The sequence below is a fragment of the Labrus mixtus genome, chromosome 2, assembly GCF_963584025.1.
Source record: "Labrus mixtus chromosome 2, fLabMix1.1, whole genome shotgun sequence".
Lineage (NCBI taxonomy): Eukaryota > Metazoa > Chordata > Actinopteri > Labriformes > Labridae > Labrus > Labrus mixtus.
The window spans coordinates 11,838,987-11,865,448 of record NC_083613.1 but is presented as its reverse complement, the minus strand read 5'-3'; the positions used below and the strand labels follow the sequence as shown (position 1 = coordinate 11,865,448).

The following is a 26,462-nucleotide window of genomic DNA, read 5'->3' as shown; positions in this document are numbered from 1 at the left end:
ACAATAAGAAAAACACAACTGCTTGTCTAGATCTATGTTCTGTTTTAACTTTTTGATAAAGCTTCAGTGAAACATGAAAAACCCGTGCTTCCAACCTTGAGTCCCTTTTTATAAATGGGATGAATTTGCAGAACTGGGCTTACCATGTTCTACAAAGGGCTGATGTGAAGGGCAGTCACTATGCAAGTAGCTCTCAGGGCAAGAGTCTGAGAGAGCATCATAATAAGTCATCAAGCTATATTTTCTCTTCTATCATTAAATATGTAACATTATCAATATATTAACCTGATGTTTTTCTCCTGCTGGTTTTCATTAAGTTTATATTCCCTCTCTTATTACATGTGTTGACCAGCTGTCACTTTAATGTTGCCTGAGATAATAATGAACCAGATAGCACACATTTCTCTCAAGATGTTTACCTATAGCTACCAAATGGTTAATATGATCAGACAGGATGTTGAACAGAAAGGCTGGCTTGCTAACCAGACTTCTAATCTTTCCAGTGTTTTCACGGAGAGATAACGTTATGTAAATTAGCCATGTACTGCACATTACGACTCATTGAATCAGGTTTCATGCTTCTTGCGGTCGGCGTGGTGATATTGCGCAATCGCGGTCGGCGCGAGAATGGTCCGCGGAGGGTCTGAGCGCCCAGCCGCACACCTCCAAGATTTTGTAACAGTAACTGCAGACTGGTTCGTGCCGACCGCGTTGCAATGATTGGGCCCGGAAGTACGGTACTTTCTTCGGGCCGTGTTGAGCAATCAGACCACTCCGCACTCAGTATGAAACGACTCTACGTTTGCAGGGACCGTGCTCGCCGGCCGCAAGAAGCATGACAGCTCACATCATAGACCCCCCCAAATATTTTTATTGCACATCTAAACGAATCACACAAATGACCTATTTGGGATCCAAAATGGCGAATTTCGCCGAAAGGTGACAAGTTTGCACCCCTGGGAGAGTGGTCGCCATTCACTTTTTCATCCCTGTTCAAGCTTCATGCAAGTTAAGGAGACGCAGCAATGCTATTGCAAGCCAAGCCAACCACTGACAGGACGCTGGGTCAAACTGTTTTTAACATAGCTGAGCGGGACAATAGACCTGCACCATCTGTGGAAGACACAATCTTCTTAACGATAATGGACACAAATGTCTACAGAGATGATAGTAACAGTTGGGTTTCCCCACTGCCTTTCAAAGAACCACGCCAGCGTCTTCCAAACAACAAAGCAGTCAACCGGTTCATGTCCTTACAACGAACACTGCAAAGAAAGCCTGAGATGCAGGGACAGTATGTGGCATTCATGAGGAAGATCTTTGCCAATGGACATGCTGAAGTAGCACCTCCCCTGAAAGACAACAAGGAGTGCTGGTATCTTCCATCGTTTGGGGTCTACCACCCTCGAAAACCCGATCAGATCAGGGTCGTCTTTGATTCTAGCGCTCAATACGCTGGAGTCTCACTCAATGATGTGCTCCTCACTGGGCCCGACCTCAACGACTCCCTCCTTGGTGTCCTGTGCATGAGAACACTATAAGGATGGATGAACATATGGAGGTTATCCTGAATGTAGTGTAAACAGAAGTTCTCCAGAATGTTATCTCTGTATTTCATCTAAACGTACATTAGGACTTTACGTGTTAAACAATATGTTTTCTAATCACTCAGGTACCTCTCTGAGTCCCCGCCCTCCTCCCTCATGGTGGATCTATTCATGAACCGGATCCTGGTGAAGAACAACAGAGAGCAGGACAAGCTGGACACCGAGCGTGAGATCGTCTCTTGCCTGCAGAACCGCGTCCTGATGCTCGTCTTTGCTTCTGCTACGTGTGAGCGCTGCCAGCGGTTTGCAACGACGCTCTTGCACTTCTTCAAACGGTTAACAGATGAGTTTTATGTAGACCGCTCTGCCCAGCTCGTTCTGCTCTACATAAGGTATGTCACCTGCACGGATACACATGTTCACCTGCTGACAGTAACTTTATCCTCATCATTTTGACATGGCAGTCGTTAGCTGTGACGACAAGCTAACGGTGTAAATGTGTTTTCATCTGTGCTCCTTTAAACACCTGCAGAGAAAGAGCCTCAGCGAGTGGAAGTCATGTCAATCAAAGATCAGATTAGAAAACAGCAGTAAACACAAACTCAAGGATTACTTTGATGTAACAAAACCTTTTTATTAATCTATCCTCAGATTGGTGACCTGCTCTGGTCACACGAGATAGTCGCTAAAGGTTTCCTCCTGAGCAGCTCGTTTAGTTGTCAGCGGCGTTAGCTTCACTGAACCCACCATTTGCTCATTTTAATATGGCTTTGTATGTCGGCATCTGCACCGTGGAAGCTGTAACTGTCCTGGAGCTCTTTGAAAAACAATGACTTCCTGTTAGCATGATTAGCTTGCCTACCTGTCGTTACGGAGCCAATCCTGTTAGCATGATTAGCTTGCCTACCTGTCGTTACGGAGCCAATCCTGTTAGCATGATTAGCTTGTCTACCTGCCGTTACGCAGCACGTCCTGTTAGCATGATTAGCTAGCCTACCTACCGTTACGCAGCACATCCTGTTAGCATGATAAGCTACGATAGCTAAGCAACAGCCGCAACCCTGAAATAGATTGACACAAATATGGACCAATCAGTGTTGAGCTTTGACTCATGGTGCATTAGTGATGATTTTCTATTGGTTAAATCAGCAGCAGCCTTGGCACTGACATTGATTAACATATTTACAGACAATTCAGTGTTGTTAGCATTGTGTAAAGTTTGGTTAGTTCAAACTGGGACATATTAGTGTTTTATAGATCTTTTTGGAGACACGGAGCTTGTAAACGGGACGGTCCCGGTCAAACCATGACCATCAGAGGAAAATGGCCACTTTGAGAATATGATGCTTATTTCTTTATGCAATCAGTTGTTGCAAATTAACGTATTAAATGTTATTTTTACATAGTTTCTACATAATCTTTTCTGGACCCACAGTTTATCTCATACCTACCTGCAGATGATCTTCCTTTCTTTCCTCCGTCAGCTTGGACCTTTCAGAGGATCAGCAGGAAAGCGTCCTTAAACAGCTGCCCAGGAGGTGCCTGTTCCTGGCCTACGAGGACCCCTACAGGAGGTCTTTGACACTATGCAGTCAGCTGTGTGGCTAGCCTGCTGGTGAATGATTGCAGTGTAAATAGACTTAGCTGTATGAATCCATTAGCTACAAACCAGTGTGTGTGTGTGTGTCCACAGGGAGCTGGAGTCCATGTTTAATGTGGAGGAGCTGCCCACAGTGGTGGTGCTGCGGCCGGACTGCTCCATCCTCATCCCCAACACAGTGGAGGAGATTCTATGCCTCGGCCCAGACTGCTACTCCAACTGGCAGGAGGCAGCAGAGCTCATCGACAGGAACTTCATGATCAACGAGGACTTTGGGCAGAAGACTGTGTGCAGCCTGAGCAACCCTGTGAGGAGACTGAAGTACAAGGTGGAGGACGAGAAGAAGAAGAAGGCGCACAGAGGGTGGCGAGGAGGGGATGAGGAAGACCACAAAGATGGAGGCGGGTTGCCTTTCTAGTGCAGATCAAGAACAAAAACAGAGTTGTTTCTATACTGATACCAGGACTGATACCTGATACCAGGACTGATACCTGATACCAGGACTGATACCTGATACCAGATACCAGGACTGATACCTGATACCAGGACTGATACCTGATACCAGGACTGATACCAGGACTGATACCAGATACCAGAACTGATACCTGATACCAGGACTGATACCAGATACCAGGACTGATACCTGATACCAGGACTGATACCAGATACCAGGACTGATACCAGATACCAGGACTGATACCTGATGCCAGGACTGATACCAGATACCAGGACTGATACCAGATACCAGATCTGATACCAGATACCATAATCCGATCTGAAACCGTAATCCAACAAGTTAACTTGTAATTTACTGTTTGACATCATAAAACATATTAGTGCAGGGAGGGAAATGTCAGAGTTATTCAGTTATTCTCCACCAATAGTTCTGTATCTCTAAAATATAAACACAATGTGTTGGACGGATAATGCTAGGTGACAGTATCGTGAAAGACAACATGTAAACAACCAATAAAACGCTTTGTAAACCTTTATGTAGAGGAACTCTGAATGCTGCCAGCCAATGCTGACCTGAGCGTAGCGTTAGCTTTAAAAGCTGCCAAGTATAAAGTCAAGCCAAGCCTCAGTCTGAGCCAAGTCTTTGCCATAATGGCTTGTTTTATGACACCCAGGAGGTTATTGGAAACCATTTCCCACGACACTGGTCTGTACTGCTATGTGCTTCTTCTGTTCATGATCATTTGTACCATCCAATCAAAACACATGCATGCATAATCTGAAACTGATGAATTATTCAGCACCATTAAAATAATTGTGTTAGTAACTGTTGTGCTTTGAGTGTTTATGAAGTCTATGTCGGCTTTACAAGCTGCACAAGAGGCAATCAGAGGCATTCAAAGAGCGTCGAGTGAAATGATACATCATCAGTGATTTCCTTCTTCTTATGTACGGAGGCTCGTTTAGACTTTGCACACGTCCTCACACATGTCAAGTGCATCACTTCCTGATCTCTCCTCAGACTAGAATCAGGTTGTTTGCTCTGAGTGACCTGAGCTTCCACTACATGCTGTCATTACTCCTCAAATGCAGAAAGCTTCTGTTGCATGATGGGATTAAAGACAGTAATGGCCAGAGCATCCAGACAGATGAAAGCAGAGTGCCATCAGGTGTCATCCAGGTGTGACTGTTTGATAGGTTTAAAAACAGCTCTGACAGGATGGTTCATGTTAAAAGGAGCCAAAGAAATGCAAGTTTCTGTCAGAGAAGCACCAACAAGTCGCCTTTATTGAAAACGACATTTAAAAAACGAGCTTTACAAGTGAAACAAAGAACACCTCTCTCTGCTAAGAGCTGAACGCACACACCTATGAAACCTACACACCTGCACACCTTCTTACCAACACACCTGCACAACTACACACCTACATAACCTACACACCTGCACACCTGCACACCTACACACCTACTTAACCTACACACCTGCACACCTACACACCTATACACCTACACACCTACTTAACCTACACACCTACTTAACCTACATACCTGCACACCTGCACACCTACACACCTACTTAACCTACACACCTGCACACCTACACACCTATACACCTACACACCTACTTAACCTACACACCTACATAACCTACACACCTGCACACCTACTTAACCTACACACCTGCACACCTACACACCTATACACCTACTTAACCTACATACCTGCACACCTACACACCTGCTTAACCTACACACCTACATAACCTTCACACCTGCACACCTACTTAACCTACACACCTGCACACCTACACACCTACTTAACCTACACACCTGCACACCTACACACCTACACACCTACTTAACCTACACACCTACATAACCTTCACACCTACATAACCTTCACACCTACATAACCTTCACACCTGCACACCTACACACCTACTTAACCTACACACCTACATAACCTTCACACCTGCACACCTATTTCACCTGCCCACCTACTTAACCTACACACCTTCACACCTGCACCTTCACACCAACACACCTGCACAACTACACATCTGCCGACCTACACAGCTACATAACCTACATAACCTACACACACATACACCTTTACATCAGGCTGCTCAGACTTGTCAAAGGACACAGTCGCCTCCATAAACATGAGCCTGTGTTTATTCCGTCCTTCTGCCTGCACAGCAGCTTATTGTTGCTCACTCAGACAAACCTTCATAATAAAGTCGAAGCGCACCCCCCCTTCCTCACCTCCCTACCCCTTCAGTCTCTGCACACGTGCACACACGCACACATAAACAGACAACGTGCACGCTAGGCACGTGAACGTTGCGCGTCCCCGAATGCAGAACGCGCAACAAGCTGAGCGGCGGCGAAACAGAGATAGAGAGAGAGAGAGATAGAGAGAGAGTGAGAGAGAACGAGAGAGAGAGAGAGAGCGAGAGAGAGAGAGCGAGAGAGAGGACGGATGCAAGGCGAGGCTCTGAGCGGAAAACCTTCCCTCTCCTCCTCATCCAGCTGTTTTATTTTCATGTTTTTTTTTATCGCAGTATCCTTTCATGACGCGATTCTTTCCTTTTGAAAAGAACATCCGATCTTTGCTCATGTCCGTCCTGATGTGCTGCTGCGCCTCATCACGATTCTTCAAGGATACGAAGAGCTGCTGTTCTCACGTCGACGCTGTTTTCCAGAAAAGGACAGGATGTAAGACGGGAAGCGTCTGATCAGCGATGACAAATGTTACAAACGCCTGATGAGCTGTAAAAATCGACGGAGCGAGGCAGAGCGGCGCGAGCCTGCGCGTTAATTTGCTAATTATTGTTTTCGCGTGTGATCGTGTTTTTTTCTGCTCCATTCATTCAGCCATCGGAGCCGTGAGGCCTGCAGCCCGCACCGTCTCTGGGCATGAAACCCGTGGGAATTCTGATCTCGACGTGACGCACAGTCACACACACAGCGCAGCGGGGGAGACATCGAGCCTCCACAGGACTGAGGGAGGGTGTGAGGTCCGGCCGAGTAGAGACCAGAGCACAGGAAGACCAGGAGGAGGAGGACGTCCAGGTGTTGTTGGACACTAATGACTGCCGAATAGCCCACGCGAATACAACATTGACTATTGAGTGATTTTTTTTTAATGCATCAGGCGGAGAGGAGCGGGAGAAAGAGAGGACAGTACAGTGGGTGCGCGAGGGCGCGGAGAGACGGGATGCGGGAGACGCAGTGAGGAGGAGGAGGACGAGGAGGAGGGAAAGCGGAGGATTGACGGTAAGATATGGATATAGGCTATGGGGATGCACCCCGCCCCTCTCTCTCTCTCTTTCCCTCTCTCTCTCCCTCTTCCTCACTCTACCTCTGTCTCTTCTCTTTCTAGCCCTCTCCTCTCCTCTCCTTTCCTCTCCTCTCCTCTCCTTTCCTCTCCTCTGCTGCCGTCAGGGGCCATTTGATCTCTGTGAGACAGGGATCTGATGTGCTGCTGTTGCTGCCCGGGCCTCTTACCTCTGGCTGCCATGTAAAGCTGGGTCAGTAGTGTAGGAGTGTGCCCTGAAATATTCATGGGCACGTGACGAGCCTCGGAGGAGCGCGTGCAGAGAGAGAAGTGGCATAATGACTCAGGAGGGTCCCACGCTGGCCCACATCAGGGGTTTGACACAGGAGATGGGCTGAGTTACGATGGCTGTCACACACACACACACACACACACACACACACACACACACACACACACACACACACACACACACACACACACACACACGCACACACACACACACACACACACACACACACACACACACCTTCATTGCAGTGTTTGGTGTTCTGCAGTGAACATGGACAGACAGACAGGCAAACACACACACACACACACACACACACGGAGGGGTGTACATGCAGCGGATGTTTGTAGGTTTGTTCTGCTGATTGGAAAATGAAGAGAAAAAGACATAGAGAGGAGGAGAGGGAGAGTCATTATCAATATTTCAGTGAAGGGAGGATAGGACAGGTCAGTGGAGGAGGAGGAGGAGGAGAAGTAAGATGGATGGAAGAGGAGGAAAAAGCAGCTCAGAGGTTGACAGAATTCTCCCTCTTATACATTTGTACTCATTTGTGTGTGCGTGTGAGTTCGTGCATGTGTGTGCTTGTGTGTGTGTGTGTGTGTGTGTGTGTGTGTGTGTGTGTGTGTGTGTGTGTGTGTGCAGTGTCAGATGGGAATGACAGAACAAAGGTACGGACGATTGTTTCCATGTAGGGATCATTTACATCAACCACTGAGGAGAAAATAAGTCTATTGATGTTTTTAAAATAGACACACACACACGCACACACGCACGCACGCACACACACACACACACACACACACACACACACACACACAGACATACAAACATATTCCTCTACAGACACATCTCTGATCCAACAGGGACCTTTGACTGTCTCTAAGATGTTAAATCCTATAATCATCAATGTTTTTAATGTCGTGCTTCTTCTGGCTGTTGTTCAGTCTAAGGTCATATTTTAAAAGGCGGTTTCAGCCACTCTGAACTCTGGCTCATGTTGGTGCCAACTCTGCTCCTGTCATACATGCTGGACTCCATCCAATGAAATGAGATCAATGACATCACCCACGTTAGGGTGAACGCATCATTCTGTAGAGATGTCTGATTTCAGAATGAGAGCAACATATTTACAGTTTTTATCAGGGAGGCTTGGCTAGTGTCGGCTAGTGTGTTGGGGGGTCAATAAGCTAATCACAAAGGCTCGCTCTGTGATCGGCACCTTTTCAGATAGTTTTTAAAAGACTTAGTGAGGCTCCTTCAGTGAGCGACTAGTGATGCCTTAGTCAGGCTCCTTCAGTGAGCAACTAGTGATGCCTTAGTTAAGCTCCTTCAGTGAGCGACTAGTGATGCCTTAGTCAGGCTCCTTCAGTGAGCAACTAGTGATGCCTTAGTTAAGCTCCTTCAGTGAGCGACTAGTGATGCCTGAGGCCCCGTGTCCACCTATCGTATTTTTATGGGCAGTAAAACAGTCTGTTGACCACGGGCGCTGTATGACCCACACTGCCCCGTTACTTTTCACTGCACTCCGTTTTATATTTGAGTTCATTGATTTCCAGATCAAAGAGGATTGTGGGTACCAGACTAGTGATGCCTTAGTGTTCTGCTAAACAACTCAGGAACTCCTTCAGTGAGCGACTAGTGATGCCTTAGTGTTCTGCTAAACAACTCAGGAGCTCCTCCAGGGAGCAACTAGTGATGCCTTAGTGAAGCTCCTCCAGTGAGCGACTAGTAATGCCTGAGTGAAGCTCCTCCAGTGAGCAACTAGTAATGCCTTAGTGAAGCTCCTCCAGTGAGCGACTAGTAATGTCTGAGTGAAGCTCCTTCAGTGAGCGACTAGTGATGCCTTAGTGTTCTACTGAATGACTCAGGAGCTCCTTCAGTGAGCAACTAGTAATGCCTTAGTGAAGCTCCTCCAGTGAGCGACTAATAATGCCTGAGTGAAGCTCCTTCAGTAAGCGACTAGTGATGCCTTAGTTTTCTACTGAATGACTCAGGAATTCCTTCAGTAAGCGACTAGTGGTGCCTTAGTGAAGTTCCTCCAGTGAGCGACTAGTGATGCCTTAGTCAGGCTCCTTCAGTGAGCAACTAGTGATGCCTTAGTTAAGCTCCTTCAGTGAGCGACTAGTGATGCCTTAGTCAGGCTCCTTCAGTGAGCGACTAGTGATGCCTTAGTGAAGTTCCTTCAGTGAGCGACTAGTGATGCCTTAGTTAAGCTCCTTCAGTGAGCGACTAGTGATGCCTTAGTTAAGCTCCTTCAGTGAGCGACTAGTGATGCCTTAGTCAGGCTCCTTCAGTGAGCGACTAGTGATGCCTTAGTCAGGCTCCTTCAGTGAGCGACTAGTGATGCCTTAGTGAGGCTCCTTCAGTGAGCGACTAGTGATGCCTTAGTCAGGCTCCTTCAGTGAGCGACTAGTGATGCCTTAGTTAAGCTCCTTCAGTGAGCGACTAGTGATGCCTTAGTCAGGCTCCTTCAGTGAGCAACTAGTGATGCCTTAGTCAGGGTCCTTCAGTGAGCGACTAGTGATGCCTTAGTCAGGCTCCTTCAGTGAGCAACTAGTGATGCCTTAGTTAAGCTCCTTCAGTGAGCGACTAGTGATGCCTTAGTCAGGCTCCTTCAGTGAGCAACTAGTGATGCCTTAGTGAAGTTCCTTCAGTGAGCAACTAGTGATGCCTTAGTTAAGCTCCTTCAGTGAGCGACTAGTGATGCCTTAGTTAAGCTCCTTCAGTGAGCGACTAGTGATGCCTGAGGCCCCGTGTCCACCTATCGTATTTTTATGGGCAGTAAAACAGTCTGTTGACCACGGGCGCTGTATGACCCACACTGCTCCGTTACTTTTCACTGCACTCCGTTTTATATTTGAGTTCATTGATTTCCAGATCAAAGAGGATTGTGGGTACCAGATATGAGCCATAGGAGGCTAAAATACAAGGAATATCATACATTTGGGAAAGAGCGCCCGTGGCGTCAACAGCAGCTTTCTGAAAAGTTGAAAGATTTTCAACTTGAGCGCTCGGAGCGGCCACACAAAAACATGGCGCGCTTGTAAAAAAGGCGCTGGTCGCTTCGCTTTTCATCCAGGAGGCCGCTTTCTGCTGCAAACGCTCTCTACTGAAAAACAACTGAAAGAAGAGGCTGGTGCTGAGAAACCAACGCTAGGTGGACACGGGGCCTGTGGGTCCTGAGGGTCCTGAGGGGCTGGAGAGTCCTGAGGGGCCTGAGAGTCCTGAGGGGCTGAGGTTCCTGAGGGGCCTGAGGGTCCTGAAGGGCCTGAGGGGCCTGAGGGGCTGAGGTTCCTGTGGGGCCTGAGGGTCCTGAAGGGCCTGAGAGTCCTGAAGGGCCTGAGAGTCCTGAGGGGCTGAGGTTCCTGAGGGGCGTGAGGGTCCTGAAGGGCCTGAGGGGCCTGAGGGACTGAGGTTCCTGAGGGGCCTGAGTGTGCTCCAGCAGCAGTCAGATATGTGATTGTTGAGTTGTGTCTCTGATTGGTGGTTTATGTCTCCATGGTTTCTGTGTTGTTTATTTATTTGTGTCTGAAATGTTATTTTCCTTGTGCTGCATGAGTGCACTGATTAGTCCACTACAGAGGCTCCCTATGAAGGGAGGAGGGGATGAGTGTGAGAACAGCTAAACCACCCAAGAACCAAATTCAAAGAGGAAGTGAAGCACCAGGACTGACTACTCCCCCCTTCGGAAACCATTGACGTGGGATTGGTTCCTGTTTCATGTCCTCACTGCTCAGGGCGTTTGAACCTTTTTGTCTCCATGACAACAACACTCGGGTCACATGACGTGTGTTAAATCATCATTCAGGTCGCTTCACACAGCAGCATCTCTAGGACCTTTACAGCAGCACTTCCTGTTTTATTGTGAAAAACCTGAGCAGTGTGTCACAATAAGACAACGTGATGTATGAAGAACTACTGACGAGACTACAGACGAGAACAGACGGATTACAGACGAGACTACAGATGAGAACAGAGGGACTACAGACAAGACTACAGACGAGAACAGAGGGACTACAGACTATACTATAGACGAGACTACAGACCAGAACAGACGGACTACAGACGAGACTACAGACCAGAACAAACGGACTATAGACGAGACTATAGACGAGACTACAGACGAGAACAGAGGGACTACAGACGATACTACAGACGAGACTACAGACGAGAACAGAGGGACTACAGACGATACTACAGACGAGACTACAGGCGAGAACAAACGGACTACAGACGAGACTACAGACGAGAACAGACGGACTACAGAGGAGACTTCAGACGAGAACAGACGGACTACAGATGAAAACAAACGAGAGTACAGACGAGACTACAGACCAGAACAGACGAAAACAGACGAGACTACAGACAAGAACAGACGGACTACAGACGGACTACAGACAGACTACAGACGAGAACAGATGGACTACAGACGAGACTACAGGTGGGAACAAACAAGAACAGACAGACTACAGATGAGACTACAGACGGACTACAGATGAGAACAGACGGACTACAGACGAGATTCCACTCAAGACAATACAAGACTACAGAAGAGAGTACAGACACGACCACAGACGAGAACAGACGGACTACTGACGAGAACAGACGGACTACAGACGAGACTACAGACGAGAACAGACGGACTACAGAGGAGACTTCAGACGAGAACAGACGGACTACAGATGAAAACAAACGAGAGTACAGACGAGACTACAGACCAGAACAGACGAAAACAGACGAGAGTACAGACGAGACTACAGACGTGACTACAGACGAGACTACAGACGAGACTACAGACGAGAACAAACAGACTACAGACGAGAACAAACGGACTACAGACGAGACTACAGACGAGAACACACAGACTACAGACGAGACTACAGACAAGAACAGACGGACTACAGACGGACTACAGACAGACTACAGACGAGAACAGACGGACTACAGACGAGACTACAGGTGGGAACAAACAAGAACAGACAGACTACAGATGAGACTACAGACGGACTACAGATGAGAACAGACGGACTACAGACGAGATTCCACTCAAGACAATACAAGACTACAGAAGAGAGTACAGACACGACCACAGACGAGAACAGACGGACTACTGACGAGAACAGACGGACTACAGACGAGAACATACGGACTACAAACGCGAGCAGACAAGACTACAGACGCGAACAGACGGACGATAGACGAGAACAGACGGGAATACAGACGAGAACAGACGGGAATACAGACAAGACTACAGACGAGGAAGTACGAGACTACAGATGAGAGTACAGAAAAGACTACAGACGAGACTACAGACGAGACTACAGACGAGAACAGACGGACTACAGGCGAGAACAGACGGATTACAGACGAACTACAGACGAGAACAGACGGACTACAGCTGAGACTACAGGCGAGAACAGAGGGACTACAGATGAGACTACAGACGGACTAGACGAGAAAAGACACACACACACACACACACACACACACACAAATACACACACTCATTCATTCTTCCATTAGGATCCTCACACTACGAGGCTGTTTTGTCACTGTGCTTTATAGCCATCTCGCCTCAGGCAGTGATCACTCTCCCTCTCCCTCTCTCTCTCTCTCTCTCTCTCTCTCTCTGTCTCTCTCTGTCTCTCTCTCTCTCTCCCTCTCTCTCTGTCTCTCTCTCTCTCTCTCCCCATCTCTCTCCCTCGCTCTCTCTCTCCCTCTCTCTCTCTCTCTCTCCCTCCCCCTCGCTCGCCCGCTCGCTCTCTGTTGATTTTATTGTCTTCACCTCAAACAGTGTGAATCTTTGTACCTGACTCGATTTCCCGTCAGTTTGAATGATTTCCAGCAGACTGACTTTAACGGCTCTCAGGAATCATTCACCTCCTGCTGCAGTGACTCGGCGTGTTTTTATTTTTATTTATTGCTCTGATTTCTGAGGAGCCGAAACCACAAAGACTCGGGTCTGACAGTCCTTATGTAAGATGGAGTATTAGAGAAGACCTTTTTAAGATTCAAGATTTTTATTTGTCACAATAAATATTTGAATATACAAAATATAGAATAATGTAAACAGTGTAAAGTGTCAGTGTTTAAAGTGTCCAGGGTGTGCAGATTGTAATGTGTGGTGTGTGTGCATCATGTAGTCTTTAGTAAAATACTTCAGGATCAAAATCTGGATTAATGCAACAAAACAAGTTAATTGAGAAAGTCACACTAGCTGCATCATTATGTCCAATTGTTGTATGGACTCAAAGGGGACAACAGTTATTACTTTAACCATTAACCAACAACATTACACACAACTAAGCCACAGATTGATGTCTGCTTTGCTTAAACAACAAAAAAATTTCTTCAGAACAACTGTGCATTAATAGTGCAATAAAGCTGGTTTTACTGAAGGCCTCACATGGGACACCATTTGTTGGGGTTTTATCTAGTCAACTTTGGTTATATTCTTTAATAATTATATTTAATTAATTATTAATATAAATAACAATATCATTAAACTATGTTTAATCAACTTGGGGGCACCACTCTGAAATCAGGGAAATATAACCAAAATATCACTAAAATCAGTCTCAAATTAGTTACTTAATTACTAATATTATTAATAATTAATAACTATATTTAATAAATTGAAGGTGTGAAATCCGTACACAAAGCCCTCACACCCAGCTTATGTCATAATGCAAATACACTAGAAATCACAAACAACTGCTCTCTTGAATTATAACAGAATTTATTTAAACAAAGCAACATCAATCCAAAATCAATGAACTTAATCAAACAAATAGCTATGACAAATTAATCTAAGCAAACAAACATTATCAAGCAAGGCTTGTAGAAGAGGAGTAAGAATGGAGATGTGTGTGAGTGTGAGTGTGTGTGTGTGTGTGTACCCACATGGTCGCCCTTAAGATGGCGCACACCTAACAAAGACCTGGCGTGGTCTATTGTCTAAAGAGGCCTAGTTAAGTTTGGCCTTGCACGATCTGTGTCTCTGAAGTTTGAATGGCCGTGAGTTTACAGATCTCTATGTGTGAGTGTGTAGCCTATGTGTGTACTGGCGCGGTGGTGGAGTTAGTCTCCAGATGTGCGTCTACACGGGAAGGCGTGTGTGTATGTGTCTGTGTGCATTAGTTAGAGAAGGAGAAAAAAGGAGAGAAATGCGTGCCTTAAGAGGCCGGATCACAGTTCAAATCCCGCGCCACAACTAGGAGTAATTCCCTTCATTCACAGAAAGAAACCAATAGCCGAATTCAAGTTAATACGGTATATACACTGGCCTTTCTGATCAGAAGAGTAAACCCCGGTTATAACGCTGTTACGCTAAACACATATAGGACGCGTTAAACAGGTAAAACTCGGGACGCAGCGGTCCAACAAAGAGAAAAATTACAGTTTTCACATCAATCAAACAATTGTTAAACACACTCTCTAAAGCTAATTATGCCCAGACCTAATTAAGCCCCACTTGTGAATCGCTTTGCCCACGATTGGTGAAGGGAAAGGGGGTCCGGTGATGGAACAGATCTTCTGTCCGTTCCGGTGCAGAGGCGTTTGATGGCGGCGAGGGTCCCTTACGGCAAGAGCGGCTTCGATGTGTTCTCCTTCTTCGAGTGGGAAGACGTCCGTTGATGTCCTTCCATTACAGGACGGAATAAGACCGTTATCTTTCAGATAATCTGTTATAGTCTGACGCTCTACGAGAAACTGAGATGCGTTCACTGGACAATCCGAGCTCGGAATTCAGAACACTGCCCGTGCTTAGGCAGCGGGTTACCTGCGCGCTGAAACTTAAAACAAAAGAAGAGTGCTGCAAAAACAGGAGGTAAGCTTGTATCTCCGAACACTTGAAGTCAGCGCGTGGAAAGAGGAAGAACAATGGAAGTCTTGGAGTTTTGTAGCCTGGCCTGCTTCATGGGGGGGTCTACCTAAGGCCCCCTCCAATGAGAAGAGACGGGTTCAGGTCCCCCCTTTTCTTCACGTGTAGGTGTGAAGTATTACAGGGGAGTAGGAGTCCTTTAAGTCTCTTTGTGATCCCAGTGAGTAACTTAAATGAGGCTTCTCAAAGAGATGCAGGCCCAAGTCCATTGTTTGCCTGTCTTAAGCCTGCATGGCCCAACATGTCCAAAAGCGTATTGCGATCATAAGTTATCTTTGCTGAAAGAGCTGATGTAAAAAAGTTCACAAAAACAACAAAACACACAGCCTCAGCGGAGCAACCCAAACGGCGTCTGGACTCGGCCGCGCCATCTTACTAAAAGGCTTCTTCTTTGCAACATGCATCCAAATATCCAAGATATTTAATGAAGATCGCCGTGTTTGTGAAGCAGCTAAACGTCAGCGAGCCGTCTGGTTGGTCAGGAGAGAAAGTGTGAATGAAGCACAGCTTGGCCTCGCTCAAACCCTTGAAGCTCATTGGTCAACTGGGCCGATTTCAAACCCACATGACTGCTGAGATTGTGGAGATGATAAAATACTGTCAGGGTGAGTGTTGCCTCCGTTTAGCCTCCGTTAGCCTCCGTTAGCCGCACACTCCCAAAAGGGGAACGTTAACGGGCCTGAAGCTTTGTTACTGAAGTGAAAGAGCATGTTTTGATTAATTTAACCAGGAAAGCAACTCACAACCACTGTTCTTCATTTTGTAATAATTAACCCTGAGATACGTGTGTGTGTGTCGGTCCTCTACTCTCTCTCACTTAGCGACTGCAGCTCCTTCAAGTAGGCCGAGCGTTGACCCGGGGCTAGATTTTGGTTGCAGGCAGGGAGCATGGTGCTGCATTCAGGGGACCGGGTGTGTGGCTTTGTCAGGGCCCATCAGTGTCCTCGCTCTACTTACTCTGCATCAACACTTAAGGGTGTGTGCGTGTGCATGTGTTTGTGTGTTAAAGAGAGAGAGAGGCCATTAGGGGCAAGCAAAAGAACATGCTGCCATCAGGGTTTTGGCTGAGATGAGACATTGTGTGTGTGTGTGTGTGTGTGTGTGTGTGTGTGTGTGTGTGTGTGTGTATTTGTGTGTCAGTGTGTGCATGTTTGTGTGTCAGTGTGTGTGTGTTTATGTGTGTGTGTGTGTGTGTACAGGCCCTGTTCGAGCACAAGTCTTTGAAAGTATGTTGGACATTTGTTGAAGAGTGACCTAAATCTGTCTGCTGTCATTACTGAACAGGAAGACGGACAGAAAGTCGCACACACACACACACACACACACACACACACACACACACACACACACACACACACCCACGCCCACGCACACGCACACGCACACACACACGCACGTGCAAGGTGCACACGCGAACACACACGCACACGCACATGCACACACACTCATACACACAAACACACACACACAGACGCACACACACACACAGACACACACACACACACACACACACACACACACACACACACACACACACACACACACACACACACACACAGTCACACACACACACACACACACACACACAGTCACACACACACACACACACACACACACACACACTGATCTACACACGAGGAGTTCTTCTCTCTCGTTCTCACACTTCCTCTTCCTCTTCCTCTTCCTCTTCCTCTTGCTCTTCCTCCTCAGGCTCTCCTAACGCTGGTGGTGTGACGTCCTAACTCTTCCCGCCCAGCATGGCTCTGTTACTTTGGTTCCTGGGGGTGTGTGTGTTCACACTGGCTCAAGTCGCCCCGTCCAGCCAAGGTAAGCCTCGCCATGCCGAGCCTCTAGATCTTTACCCAGCGATCAGCTGATCTCCTCAAACTTTAATTAGATGTAAAAACAGAAAGGCAAAGTCATCTTGGCCGAGAGATTCAGTGACCTACATAATGAAAAGATCCTGAACGTTTGATGTGTGCCAATGTTCAAGACGCTGCCTGTATCTCTCAGCTAATGAACACTACTCCAGCAGCAGACTGATCACAGCTCATGTCTGAACTTAATCCTGATACATTAAATCACCTTTCATGAGTCCCCCGCACTCAGGCTGACGTGAACAGCTGGATTAAGGTAATGTGATTCTCTCACATTCCTTTCACGGATTAAAACGGGAGCCAGGTGATCTTACACATTGGAAATATGATCTGACAGCTGCTGGTATCAACGTCCTCCTCGCCACTGAACACAAGATACCGTGATGATCGTCACATCGTATGGAAGCGTCGCGGGGACGCTGCCGTGTGATCTTCATCAGCCGTCACGCTCCGTTTGCATCTGTGAATCTTTTCCGTAGCATGACGAATACATTACATCAGACTTCAGGTGAACCGTGCTCAGGTGTGACCACGATCAAACCCACCTGTTGTCATAGCAACAGTCTGTAAACGGACAGACTGTCCACAGAGCACTAAGCTTCACATTTTATTGACGAGCTCGTCAGTCCTGACTAATCGACCTTAATGGGGACTTCACAGCGCTTTGTCGAGCCGTCATGATCCCATTGGAGGAATATTTATCCTAAATGTATGTTATGGGGGAAGTCTCAGTTTGTGTTGATTTTGGCGCTCTCTGTGGGATTCTCTTTAGCACGTCCCGTTCTCTACGTGATGTTTTAACAACGTTCATGTTTTTAACTCTCAAACTGTAAACGTCAAGCAGCTCGCCTGATACATACACTCAAAAGATCTTTTAAAATAAAAGTTTTCTTTCTCCTAATCTTCTGCCTCCCTCCCCCACCCCTATAACCAGCGATGTCCCGGGCCGCCATGCCGTTCGGCCTGCTGCGCAGGGAGCTGGCGTGCGAGGGTTACCCGATAGAGCTGCGCTGCCCAGGAAGTGACGTGGTTATGGTGGAGACGGCAAACTATGGACGCACTGATGACAAAATCTGTGACGCAGACCCGTTCCAGATGGAGAACACACAGTGTTACCTCCCCGACGCACTCAAGATCATGGCCCAGAGGTGTGTGTATGTGTGTGTGTGTGTGTCTGTGTGTGTGTGTGTGTGTGTGTGTGTGTGTGTGTGTGTGTGTGTGTGTGTGTGTGTGTGTGTGTGTGTGAGTGTGTGTTCACACGGTGGTTCTTGTGCTCTTAGCGTGAGCAAACATGAAGTAAACCATCAATGAGCGTCCACTGACGGAACAGCCGGTGTGTGCTGTACAACATGCACGATTCATGTCAGAGGAAACATGAGATGGAGCAGAGACGTGTGTATATGTGTGTGTCTGTGTGTGTACTCAGCAGTGTTTTCCTCCCAGAGCTGATCGATAATAATGGACAAATGGAGCGTCCTTTGTTTCCCCTCTCCTGTCTGTTAATCGCTCTCTCTTCTTTCTTTATTGCATCCTATCTTCAATCTATCCAACCATCTATTTATCCATCCATCTTTTCATCCATCATCCATCCAACCATCCATCTTTTCATCCATCCATCCATCTGTCATCCATCATCCATCCAACCATCCATCTTTTCATCTATCATCCATCCATCCATCCATCCATCATCCATCCAACCATCCATCCATCCCTCCATCTTTTCATCCATCATCCATCCATCCATCCATCCATCCAACCATCCATCCATCCACCCATCCAACCATCCATCCATCCATCCAACCATCCATCCATCCATCCAACCATCCATCCTTCTTTTCATCCATCCATCTATCTTTTCGTCCATCATCCATCCATCCATCCAACCATCCATCCATCATCCATCTTTTCATCCATCATCCATCCATCCATCCATCATTTCATCCATCCATCCATCATCCATCCAACCATCCCTCCATCCATCATCCATCCATCATCCATCCATCATCCATCCATCCATCCATCCATCCAACCATCCATCCATCCAACCATCCATCCTTCTTTTCATCCATCCATCTATCTTTTCATCCATCATTCATCCATCTATCTTTTCATCCATCCATCATCCATCTTTCATCCATCCATCTATCTTTTCATCCATCATCCATCCATCCATCCATCTTTTCATCCATCCATCCATCTTTTCATCCATCATCCATCCATCCATCCTTCTTTTCATCCATCCATCTATCTTTTCATCCATCATCCATCTTTTCATCCATCATCCATCCATCCATCCATCTTTTCATCCATCATCCATCCATCCATCTTTTCATCCATCATCCATCCAACCATCCATCTTTTCATCCATCATCCAACCATCCATCCAACAACCATCCTACCCCCCCTCCCCCCCCTCCCCCTCCCTCCTGACCTCCAGGTGTAACAACAGGACTCAGTGTGTGGTGGTTGCAGGGGTTGACGTCTTCCCAGACCCCTGTCCTGGAACCTACAAATACCTGGAGATCCAGTATGAGTGCGTCCCTTATAGTGAGTATGCATTAATACAACCACACATCTAAACACCCCAACACACACACACACACACACACACACACACACACACACACACACACACACACACACACACACACACACACACACATACATACACACATACACACACACACACACACACACACACACACACACATCTATAAACTGTATATACAGTACATGTATGTACATGCATGTAAAACATTTACATTTAATCTGCTACAGGTCTGAAATGTTTGTTTCTGTTCTTACAAGCTCTGATGACGACTGTTTCCCTGAGAGACTGATGGATAGGAGTCTTTTTTTCTCAGGGAGTGTGTGTGTCTGTGTGTCTGTGTGTGTGTGTGTGTGTGTGTCTGTGTGTCTGTGTGTGTGTGTGTGTGTGTGTGTGTGTGTGTGAGATACAAAAACTTGAAACTTGCATAGAAAAGTACAGACAGAGAATGTACAGAACATTTGCATACTGTATGTTGCCTGTGTGTGTGTGTGCGTGTGTGTGTGTGCGTGCACTTGTGTGTGCATGCGTGTGTGTTTTCTTTTGCAGACTCACGCCACAGGAGTTGCTCTCTTTTCTCCACAGGAGCCTGATTGAGGGAAGGAGAGACCGGGGGAGGAGAAGGGAGGGAGGAAAAGAGGAGAGGAGGGGAGAGAGGAGGAGAGGAGGAGAGGAGGGTGGGGGGAGGAGGGAGGGTGCCGGGTCTCTCTTGTGTTTCTTTCTTTCTTTGTGAACTATAATGTTTGTTGGTGAGAATGAGTTCCTGAAGAAGTCTTTATCTGTGCATTTCTTCCTCTCTTTCTCTCTTTCTCTCTCTCTCTCTCGATCTCTCTCCCTTCCTCTCCCTCTCTCTCTCTCTCTCTCCCTCCCTCTCTCTCGCTCTCTCTCTCTCTCGCTTCGTGCTTCTCTTCACTTCCCTTCTTCACCCTCTGACTTCTATTTCTTTCTCTCCCTCTTTTTTTTCCTATGCTTGAGTAGAAGTGGACCAAAAAGGTAAAGACAATATATTGTAGCATCTTGATCTCTCTTTACCCCGCCCCCCCCCCCTCTCTCCCTCTCTCCTGCCATCGCTCTCTCTTCCTCCTACCCTAGGACGTTGTTTCGTAGTCATGCTGGATGTTGCCCCCCTTTGATTCATTTCCTCCTATGTTCTTCATTTGATCCATCTCTTGTTGTATGGACACCCCGTCTTTTTATCCAGTCTGATCCAGGTTCTGCACCTAGTCTCTGTCTCTCTCTCACTCTCACTCTCTCTCACTCTCACTCTCTCTCTCACTCTCTCTCTCTCACTATATATCTCTCCCTCTCACCCTCTCTCACTGTCACTCTCTCTCACTCTCTCACTATATATATCTCCCTCCCACCCTCTCTCACTCTCTCTCACTCTCTCCCTCTCACACTATCTCACTCTCTCTCTCACCCTCTCTAACTCTCTCACTATATATCTCTCCCTCTCACCCTCTCTCACTCTCACACTCTATCTCTCTCTCACTCTCTCTCCCTTTCTCCCTCTCACTCTCTCTCTATCTCTCTTTCTCTCACACTCTCTCACTGTCACTCTATCTCTCTTTCTCTCACTCTCTCTCTCTCTGTCGTTCTTTCCTGGTTGTCCGATCATCCTCTTCATGCTTTTTGTCCCTTTTCTTCCCCTATAGGAAGAGTCCCTTATTTATCTACGTAGGAAAAATAAGACCAAATGTGTGCTTACCAAGCACTGCTTATGTGTGTGTGTGTGTGTGTGTGTGTGTGTGCGTGCGTGCCTGCGTGCGTGCGTGCGTGCGTGCGTGCGTGCGTGCGTGCGTGCGTGCGTGCGTGTGTGTGTGTGTGCATGCTTTTTTGCATGCCCGTGTGAGTAAACGTGTGTCCATGCAGTTATTGACATGTGGGTGGACCAATCGTTGTGCTCGGCGTAAACTAACCAGCCCTCTCATTCACTTCAAGGCAAATTTAGCCCCGCCCTCTGCGTCCCTGATTCTACCTCACACTCTTTCCACTCTTGTTGCACTAACCCAAACACACACACACAAACGCATGCACGCACACACGCACACACACACACACACACACACGCACGCACACACACACACTAACTGTGTGTGATTTCTGTTACGTCTCGTTGCCTTGCTCCCGATCAGCACAGCTGTTTTAAATCCTTCTCTCTCTCTCTTTTCTCTTCATCTTTCTTTTCTTCCTGATTCATCGAACTCGTCCATTTTTCATGCGACCATCGTTCTTCCTCTCACCTGCCTCCTTATCTCCTTCACTTCTTCTCTCATCCCACTCTCGCCCCCCTTCCCCCCTCCCCTCACTCCCAAACCTCCAGTTTTCGTATGTCCCGGATCGCTGCTCAGTATCCAGCCGGCCTCCTCTCTCCTGGAGGCGGAGCATCAGTCGGGGGCGTGGTGTAAGGACCCGCTGCAGGCTGGTGACCGGCTGTACGTCATGCCGTGGACGCCGTACAGGACTGAGGTTCTATACGAGTACGCGTCGTGGGACGACTACCGGCAGAACCGGGTCACCACGACCTACAAGTGAGTGGACGTCTAAATAATGAAGCTGCTGTTTATCACTAAGGGTCTTTATTCATGAACACCACATATTTAACCTTCAGGCTGCCGAGCCGCGTGGACGGTACAGGCTTCGTGGTGTATGATGGCGCCGTCTTTTACAACAAGGAGCGAACACGAAACCTTGTCAAGTATGACCTGCGGACTCGCATCAAGAGCGGCGAGGCAGTGGTGGTGAACGCAAACTACCATGACACATCGCCGTACCGCTGGGGAGGGAAGTCAGACATCGATCTGGCGGTGGACGAGAACGGCCTCTGGGTGATCTACTCGACTGAAGCCAATAACGGACGCATCGTGGTCAGCCAGGTGAGGACGGAGGACGGAGGTCGGAGGAGAGGTGGGAGGGGCTTCTTGATCTCATCTTCTTGTCTCTGTGTTCAGGTCAACCCTTACACGCTCCGCTTCGAGGGGACCTGGGCCACTGGGTTCGACAAGCGTGGGGCGAGCAACGCCTTCATGGCCTGTGGCGTGCTCTACGCTGTGCGCTCTGTCTTCCAGGATGATGAGGGGCAGGCAGAAGGTCGTGTTGGCAGCGACATGGTCGTGTATGCCTACGACACCAGCCGGGGGCAAGAGCTCCCCATTCAGATCCCGTTTCCCAACCCGTACCAGTACATCTCGTCCATCGACTACAACCCCCGAGACAACCAGCTGTACGTGTGGAACAACTACTACGTGCTGAGATACCCCCTCCAGTTCACCCCCCCTCCCCCTACCAAAGGTTTGTGTGACAGGTGCACTTTGTGTTTGCAGCTGACTGATTTGCAGAAGGGAAGCACACGCTCACTCAGATCAGCAAAGTCCACCGCAGCGTTTTCTGTCACATGCGATACTGCAGCCTGTCAGCAGGGGGGGTGTTACGCCCCACCATGAGGCGGCCCTATGGGGATAACAACGACCCAATAAAAACTCTAAAACACCTTAGCCAAGTGAAAAAGAAGGGATTCATTACAACTACTCTTAATTATAACAGACCTCAGACCAGCCATGACTGAGCGTGGTGTACCTCATTATTTAACCTTCACCTGGAGACAACAGGAAGAGAGAAGGGACAAACAGCTCTAACACGGAGCTCCAACTGTTTTTGCTTCACTCCCTGATGGCTGTTAATACGTCCATCTCAATATACAGTCGATGGTTTGGACATTCCTGAAGAAACTAGAAACTCAACAATAAGTATTTGAATCCATCCGTTTGTTATAACATGCTCAGAGACCGAGTCTGTGACCAATCACAAGCATGGACAAAGCTCCTTACTTTACAAACTAAACGTTATATAGATAGATATATAGGTAGATATTTCTGAAAAATCCTCAAAGCTTTGTTTCAGGAATCCACAATTCAGATGGATATCTGACATTATATTTTACTGCTTCATCGTTAGCTAACGAGCAGTGCAGGGTCGGTCATTTTCTAAAACTAGCATGATTTTAAAGTAGCATTCCCTGCTTTGAGTGTGGGCTCTTGCATGCCATGGGTAGAGAGCGAGCGTACGTAACTAAGCTAACGGAGACATATCGAATCTGCTCCACTCGTTTTAGAATCACGGCTTCAACATGGTTTCCTTCCTTTCAGGTCCTCTCTCCTCCCTCATGACCACCGTCCGCTCCTACACCGCCACTGTCGCACTGACGCCAGTGCGCCCGTCCGCCTCTCATCCAATTGGGGTCATCAACAGGGGACCCTTTGACCAGCGGCCAATCACAGCCATGGTCCCTCTGACCCCACGTCCACCTCTGCGTATCCCTTTGGCGCCCGGGGGCCCCGGTCAGGTGGGCGGATGTGAGGGCCGGGTTGCACGAGGGGTACAGTGGCCGCCAACTCTGAAGGGAGAGACAGTGGAGAGACCCTGTCCTAAAGGGTCTCTGGGTAGGTCCTCTGTGTCTCTGTGTGTGTATGTGTATGTGTATGTGTGTGTGTGTGTGTGTGTGTGTGTGTGTGTGTGTGTGTGTGTGTGTCTGTGTGTGTGTGTGTGTGTGTGTGTGTCTGTGTGTGTGTGTGTTTACATGTGTGTGTGTGTCTTTATGTGTGTGTGTGTGTGTGTGTGTGTGTGTGTGTGTGTGTCTGTCTGTGTCTGTCTGTGTCTGTCTGTGTGTGTGTGTGTGTGTGTGTGTGTGTGTGTGTGTCTGTCTGTGTCTGTCTGTGTGTGTGTGTGTGTGTGTGTGTGTGTGTGTGTGTGTGTCTGTGTCTCTGTGTGTGTGTGTGTGTCTGTGTGTGTGTCTGTCTGTCTGTCTGTGTCTGTGTGTGTCTGTGTGTGTGTGTGTGTGTGTGTGTGTGTGTGTGTGTGTGTCTGTCTGTCTGTGTCTGTCTGTGTCTGTGTGTGTGTGTGTGTGTGTGTGTGTGTGTGTGTGTCTGTGTGTGTGTGTGTCTGTGTCTGTGTCTGTGTGTGTGTGTGTGTGTGTGTGTGTGTGTGTGTGTGTGTGTGTGTGTATCTTGTTTCCCTTTGAAACTTGGTCGGATGTCCCCTCTTTGAACTTCAGATGTGGGAGAAGTAAAAAAAAGCTTCAAGCTGGGTTCATCAGCTCGTGGTCACGGCGTGCAGCTGTCCCAGCTCAGCGCATGCTTGCTCACTGCTCCGAGGTGAAGCTGTTATGCAGATAATGCAGATCTGCAGTGCATGGAGCTTAATCATGTTGGATATTGTGGACATGGTGTAAGCAGCAGCTGGTTAACGGGACGCAGACTCTGCTCTGATTTGAATGAAATGTTTAATAAACAGAATTTAAAGTTTAACTTTCTGGACACACTCTTCATCTATAAACATGTTTCATATGAAGATTTAACCATCTTCATGCTCTGATGGCTGACCACGAGCTGTCTGTCTGTCTGTCTCTCTGTCAATCCTTCCCATCTCAGAGAGCTGGACCTGAGTGCCTGTCTGTCTGTCTGCCTGCCTGCCTGCCTGCCTGCCTGTCTGTCTGTCTGTCTGTCTGACTGACCGCCTGTCTGTCTGTCTGTGCAGGTATTGCTTCCTATCAGTGCGTGCAGACTCCTGTGGGTTGGAGCTCCAGAGGGCCTGACCTTTCTAACTGCACCTCTCCCTGGGTCAGCCAGATCGCACAGAAGGTTAGTCGCGCACACACACACACACACACACACACACACACACACACACACACATAAAGACACACACATACAGAGACACACACACATATACACACACAGACACACACACACATATACACACACATAAAGATACACACATACACACATAAAGATACACACACATAAAGACACACACACACACACACACACACACATAAAGACAAACACATACAGAGACACACACACAGACACACACACACACACACATAAAGATACACACATACACACAAAGATACACACACATAAAGACACACACACACACACACACACACACACACACACACACACGTAAACACAGACACACACATAAAGATACACACACATAAAGACACACACACACACACACACACACGTAAACACACACACACACACACACACATACACACACACACAGACACATATAAAGACACACATACATGTAAACACACACACACACTCACACATACACACACACATAAAGACACACACACACATGTAAACACACACACACACAGACACACATACACTCACATGTTTCTTAAATGTCAGAATGTGTGACATCATAATCACCTGCGCTCACTCCAGATTAAGAGCGGAGAGAACGCCGCAAACATCGCCGGGGAGCTGGTCAACCTGACGCGGGGGCGGATCTACGCTGGTGATGTCAGCATGTCCGTCAGGCTGATCGAGCAGCTATTGGACATCCTGGACTCCCAGCTCCAAGCCTTGAGACCGGCCAATAAAGAGTCAGCTGCTCGCAATTACAACAAGGTACTGTCGGTGTGGTTAGTGGGAGTGTGTGGCGCGATATATCTTACACTAACCCCACCTTTAGCCCCACCTTTAACCCCACTTTAACCCCACCTTTAACCCCACCTTTAACCCACCTTTAACCCCACCTTTAACCCCACCTTTAATCCCACCTTTAAGACCACCTTTAGCCCCACCTTTAACCCCACCTTAACCCCACCTTTAACCCCACCTTTAACTCCACCTTTAACCCCAACTGTAACCCCACCTTTACCCCACCTTTAACCCCACCTGCAACCCCAACTGTAACCCCACCTGTGACCCCACCTTTAACCCCACCTTTAACTCCACCTTTAACCCCACCTTTAACCCCACCTGTAACCCCAACTGTAACCCCACCTGTAACCCCACCTTTAAACCCACCTTTAGCCCCACCTTTAACCCCACCTTTGACCCCACCTTTAATCCCACCTTGAACCCCACCTTTAACCCACCTTTACTCTCGTGTAGCGTAATTAAATTATTAAGATGTTATATCTTTATTTAACTTCGGATTTAAGAAGGGGCACCACTTCCT

General features: G+C 47.6%; 3 protein-coding genes across 5 annotated transcripts in view; all 3 read left to right on the top strand.

The window, feature by feature from the left end:
- Positions 1–918: 918 nt before the first annotated feature.
- Positions 919–3,722, top strand: nxnl1 (nucleoredoxin like 1). The gene is made up of 3 exons (XM_061052372.1): positions 919–1,939; positions 3,032–3,121; positions 3,241–3,722. The coding sequence occupies exons 1-3, from the start codon at positions 1,704–1,706 to the stop codon at positions 3,563–3,565; spliced, it is 651 nt and encodes a 216-aa protein (XP_060908355.1). The 5' UTR covers positions 919–1,703; the 3' UTR covers positions 3,566–3,722.
- A 2,295-nt stretch (positions 3,723–6,017) lies between these two features.
- Positions 6,018–26,462, top strand: part of LOC132985129 (adhesion G protein-coupled receptor L1-like) — a 36,600-nt gene continuing 16,155 nt past the window's right edge. For 2 of the 3 annotated variants that reach the window (XM_061052360.1, XM_061052344.1), the window contains exons 1-11: positions 6,018–6,881; positions 16,767–16,883; positions 17,868–18,081; positions 19,371–19,480; positions 20,460–20,474; positions 21,805–22,012; positions 22,093–22,357; positions 22,433–22,772; positions 23,627–23,920; positions 25,014–25,117; positions 25,721–25,906. In XM_061052360.1, the coding sequence (XP_060908343.1) occupies positions 16,814–16,883; positions 17,868–18,081; positions 19,371–19,480; positions 20,460–20,474; positions 21,805–22,012; positions 22,093–22,357; positions 22,433–22,772; positions 23,627–23,920; positions 25,014–25,117; positions 25,721–25,906 (1,806 nt within the window). In that variant the 5' untranslated portion in view covers positions 6,018–6,881; positions 16,767–16,813. The remainder of the gene's footprint in view (positions 6,882–16,766; positions 16,884–17,867; positions 18,082–19,370; positions 19,481–20,459; positions 20,475–21,804; positions 22,013–22,092; positions 22,358–22,432; positions 22,773–23,626; positions 23,921–25,013; positions 25,118–25,720; positions 25,907–26,462) is intronic. The other variant, XM_061052353.1, reaches the window with a different exon arrangement.
- Positions 10,954–14,809, top strand: LOC132954193 (surface protein P113-like). Its single transcript, XM_061026689.1, has 4 exons — positions 10,954–10,958; positions 11,085–11,612; positions 11,705–12,130; positions 14,677–14,809. The coding sequence occupies exons 1-4, from the start codon at positions 10,954–10,956 to the stop codon at positions 14,807–14,809; spliced, it is 1,092 nt and encodes a 363-aa protein (XP_060882672.1).

What these genes read in the sequence shown, in the direction of transcription:
- nxnl1 (XM_061052372.1), top strand. Translation starts at nt 1,704, where the DNA reads ATGGTGGATCTATTCATGAACCGGATCCTGGTGAAGAACAACAGAGAG. An exon ending in CTCGTTCTGCTCTACATAAG is followed by an intron (nt 1,940 to 3,031) that starts GTATGTCACCTG and finishes TTCCTCCGTCAG; the next exon opens with CTTGGACCTTTCAGAGGATC. An exon ending in TACGAGGACCCCTACAGGAG is followed by an intron (nt 3,122 to 3,240) that starts GTCTTTGACACT and finishes GTGTGTCCACAG; the next exon opens with GGAGCTGGAGTCCATGTTTA.
- LOC132954193 (XM_061026689.1), top strand. An exon ending in GACTACAGACGAGACTACAG is followed by an intron (nt 11,613 to 11,704) that starts GTGGGAACAAAC and finishes ATTCCACTCAAG; the next exon opens with ACAATACAAGACTACAGAAG. An exon ending in GACTACAGACGAGACTACAG is followed by an intron (nt 12,131 to 14,676) that starts GTGGGAACAAAC and finishes CGATTGGTGAAG; the next exon opens with GGAAAGGGGGTCCGGTGATG.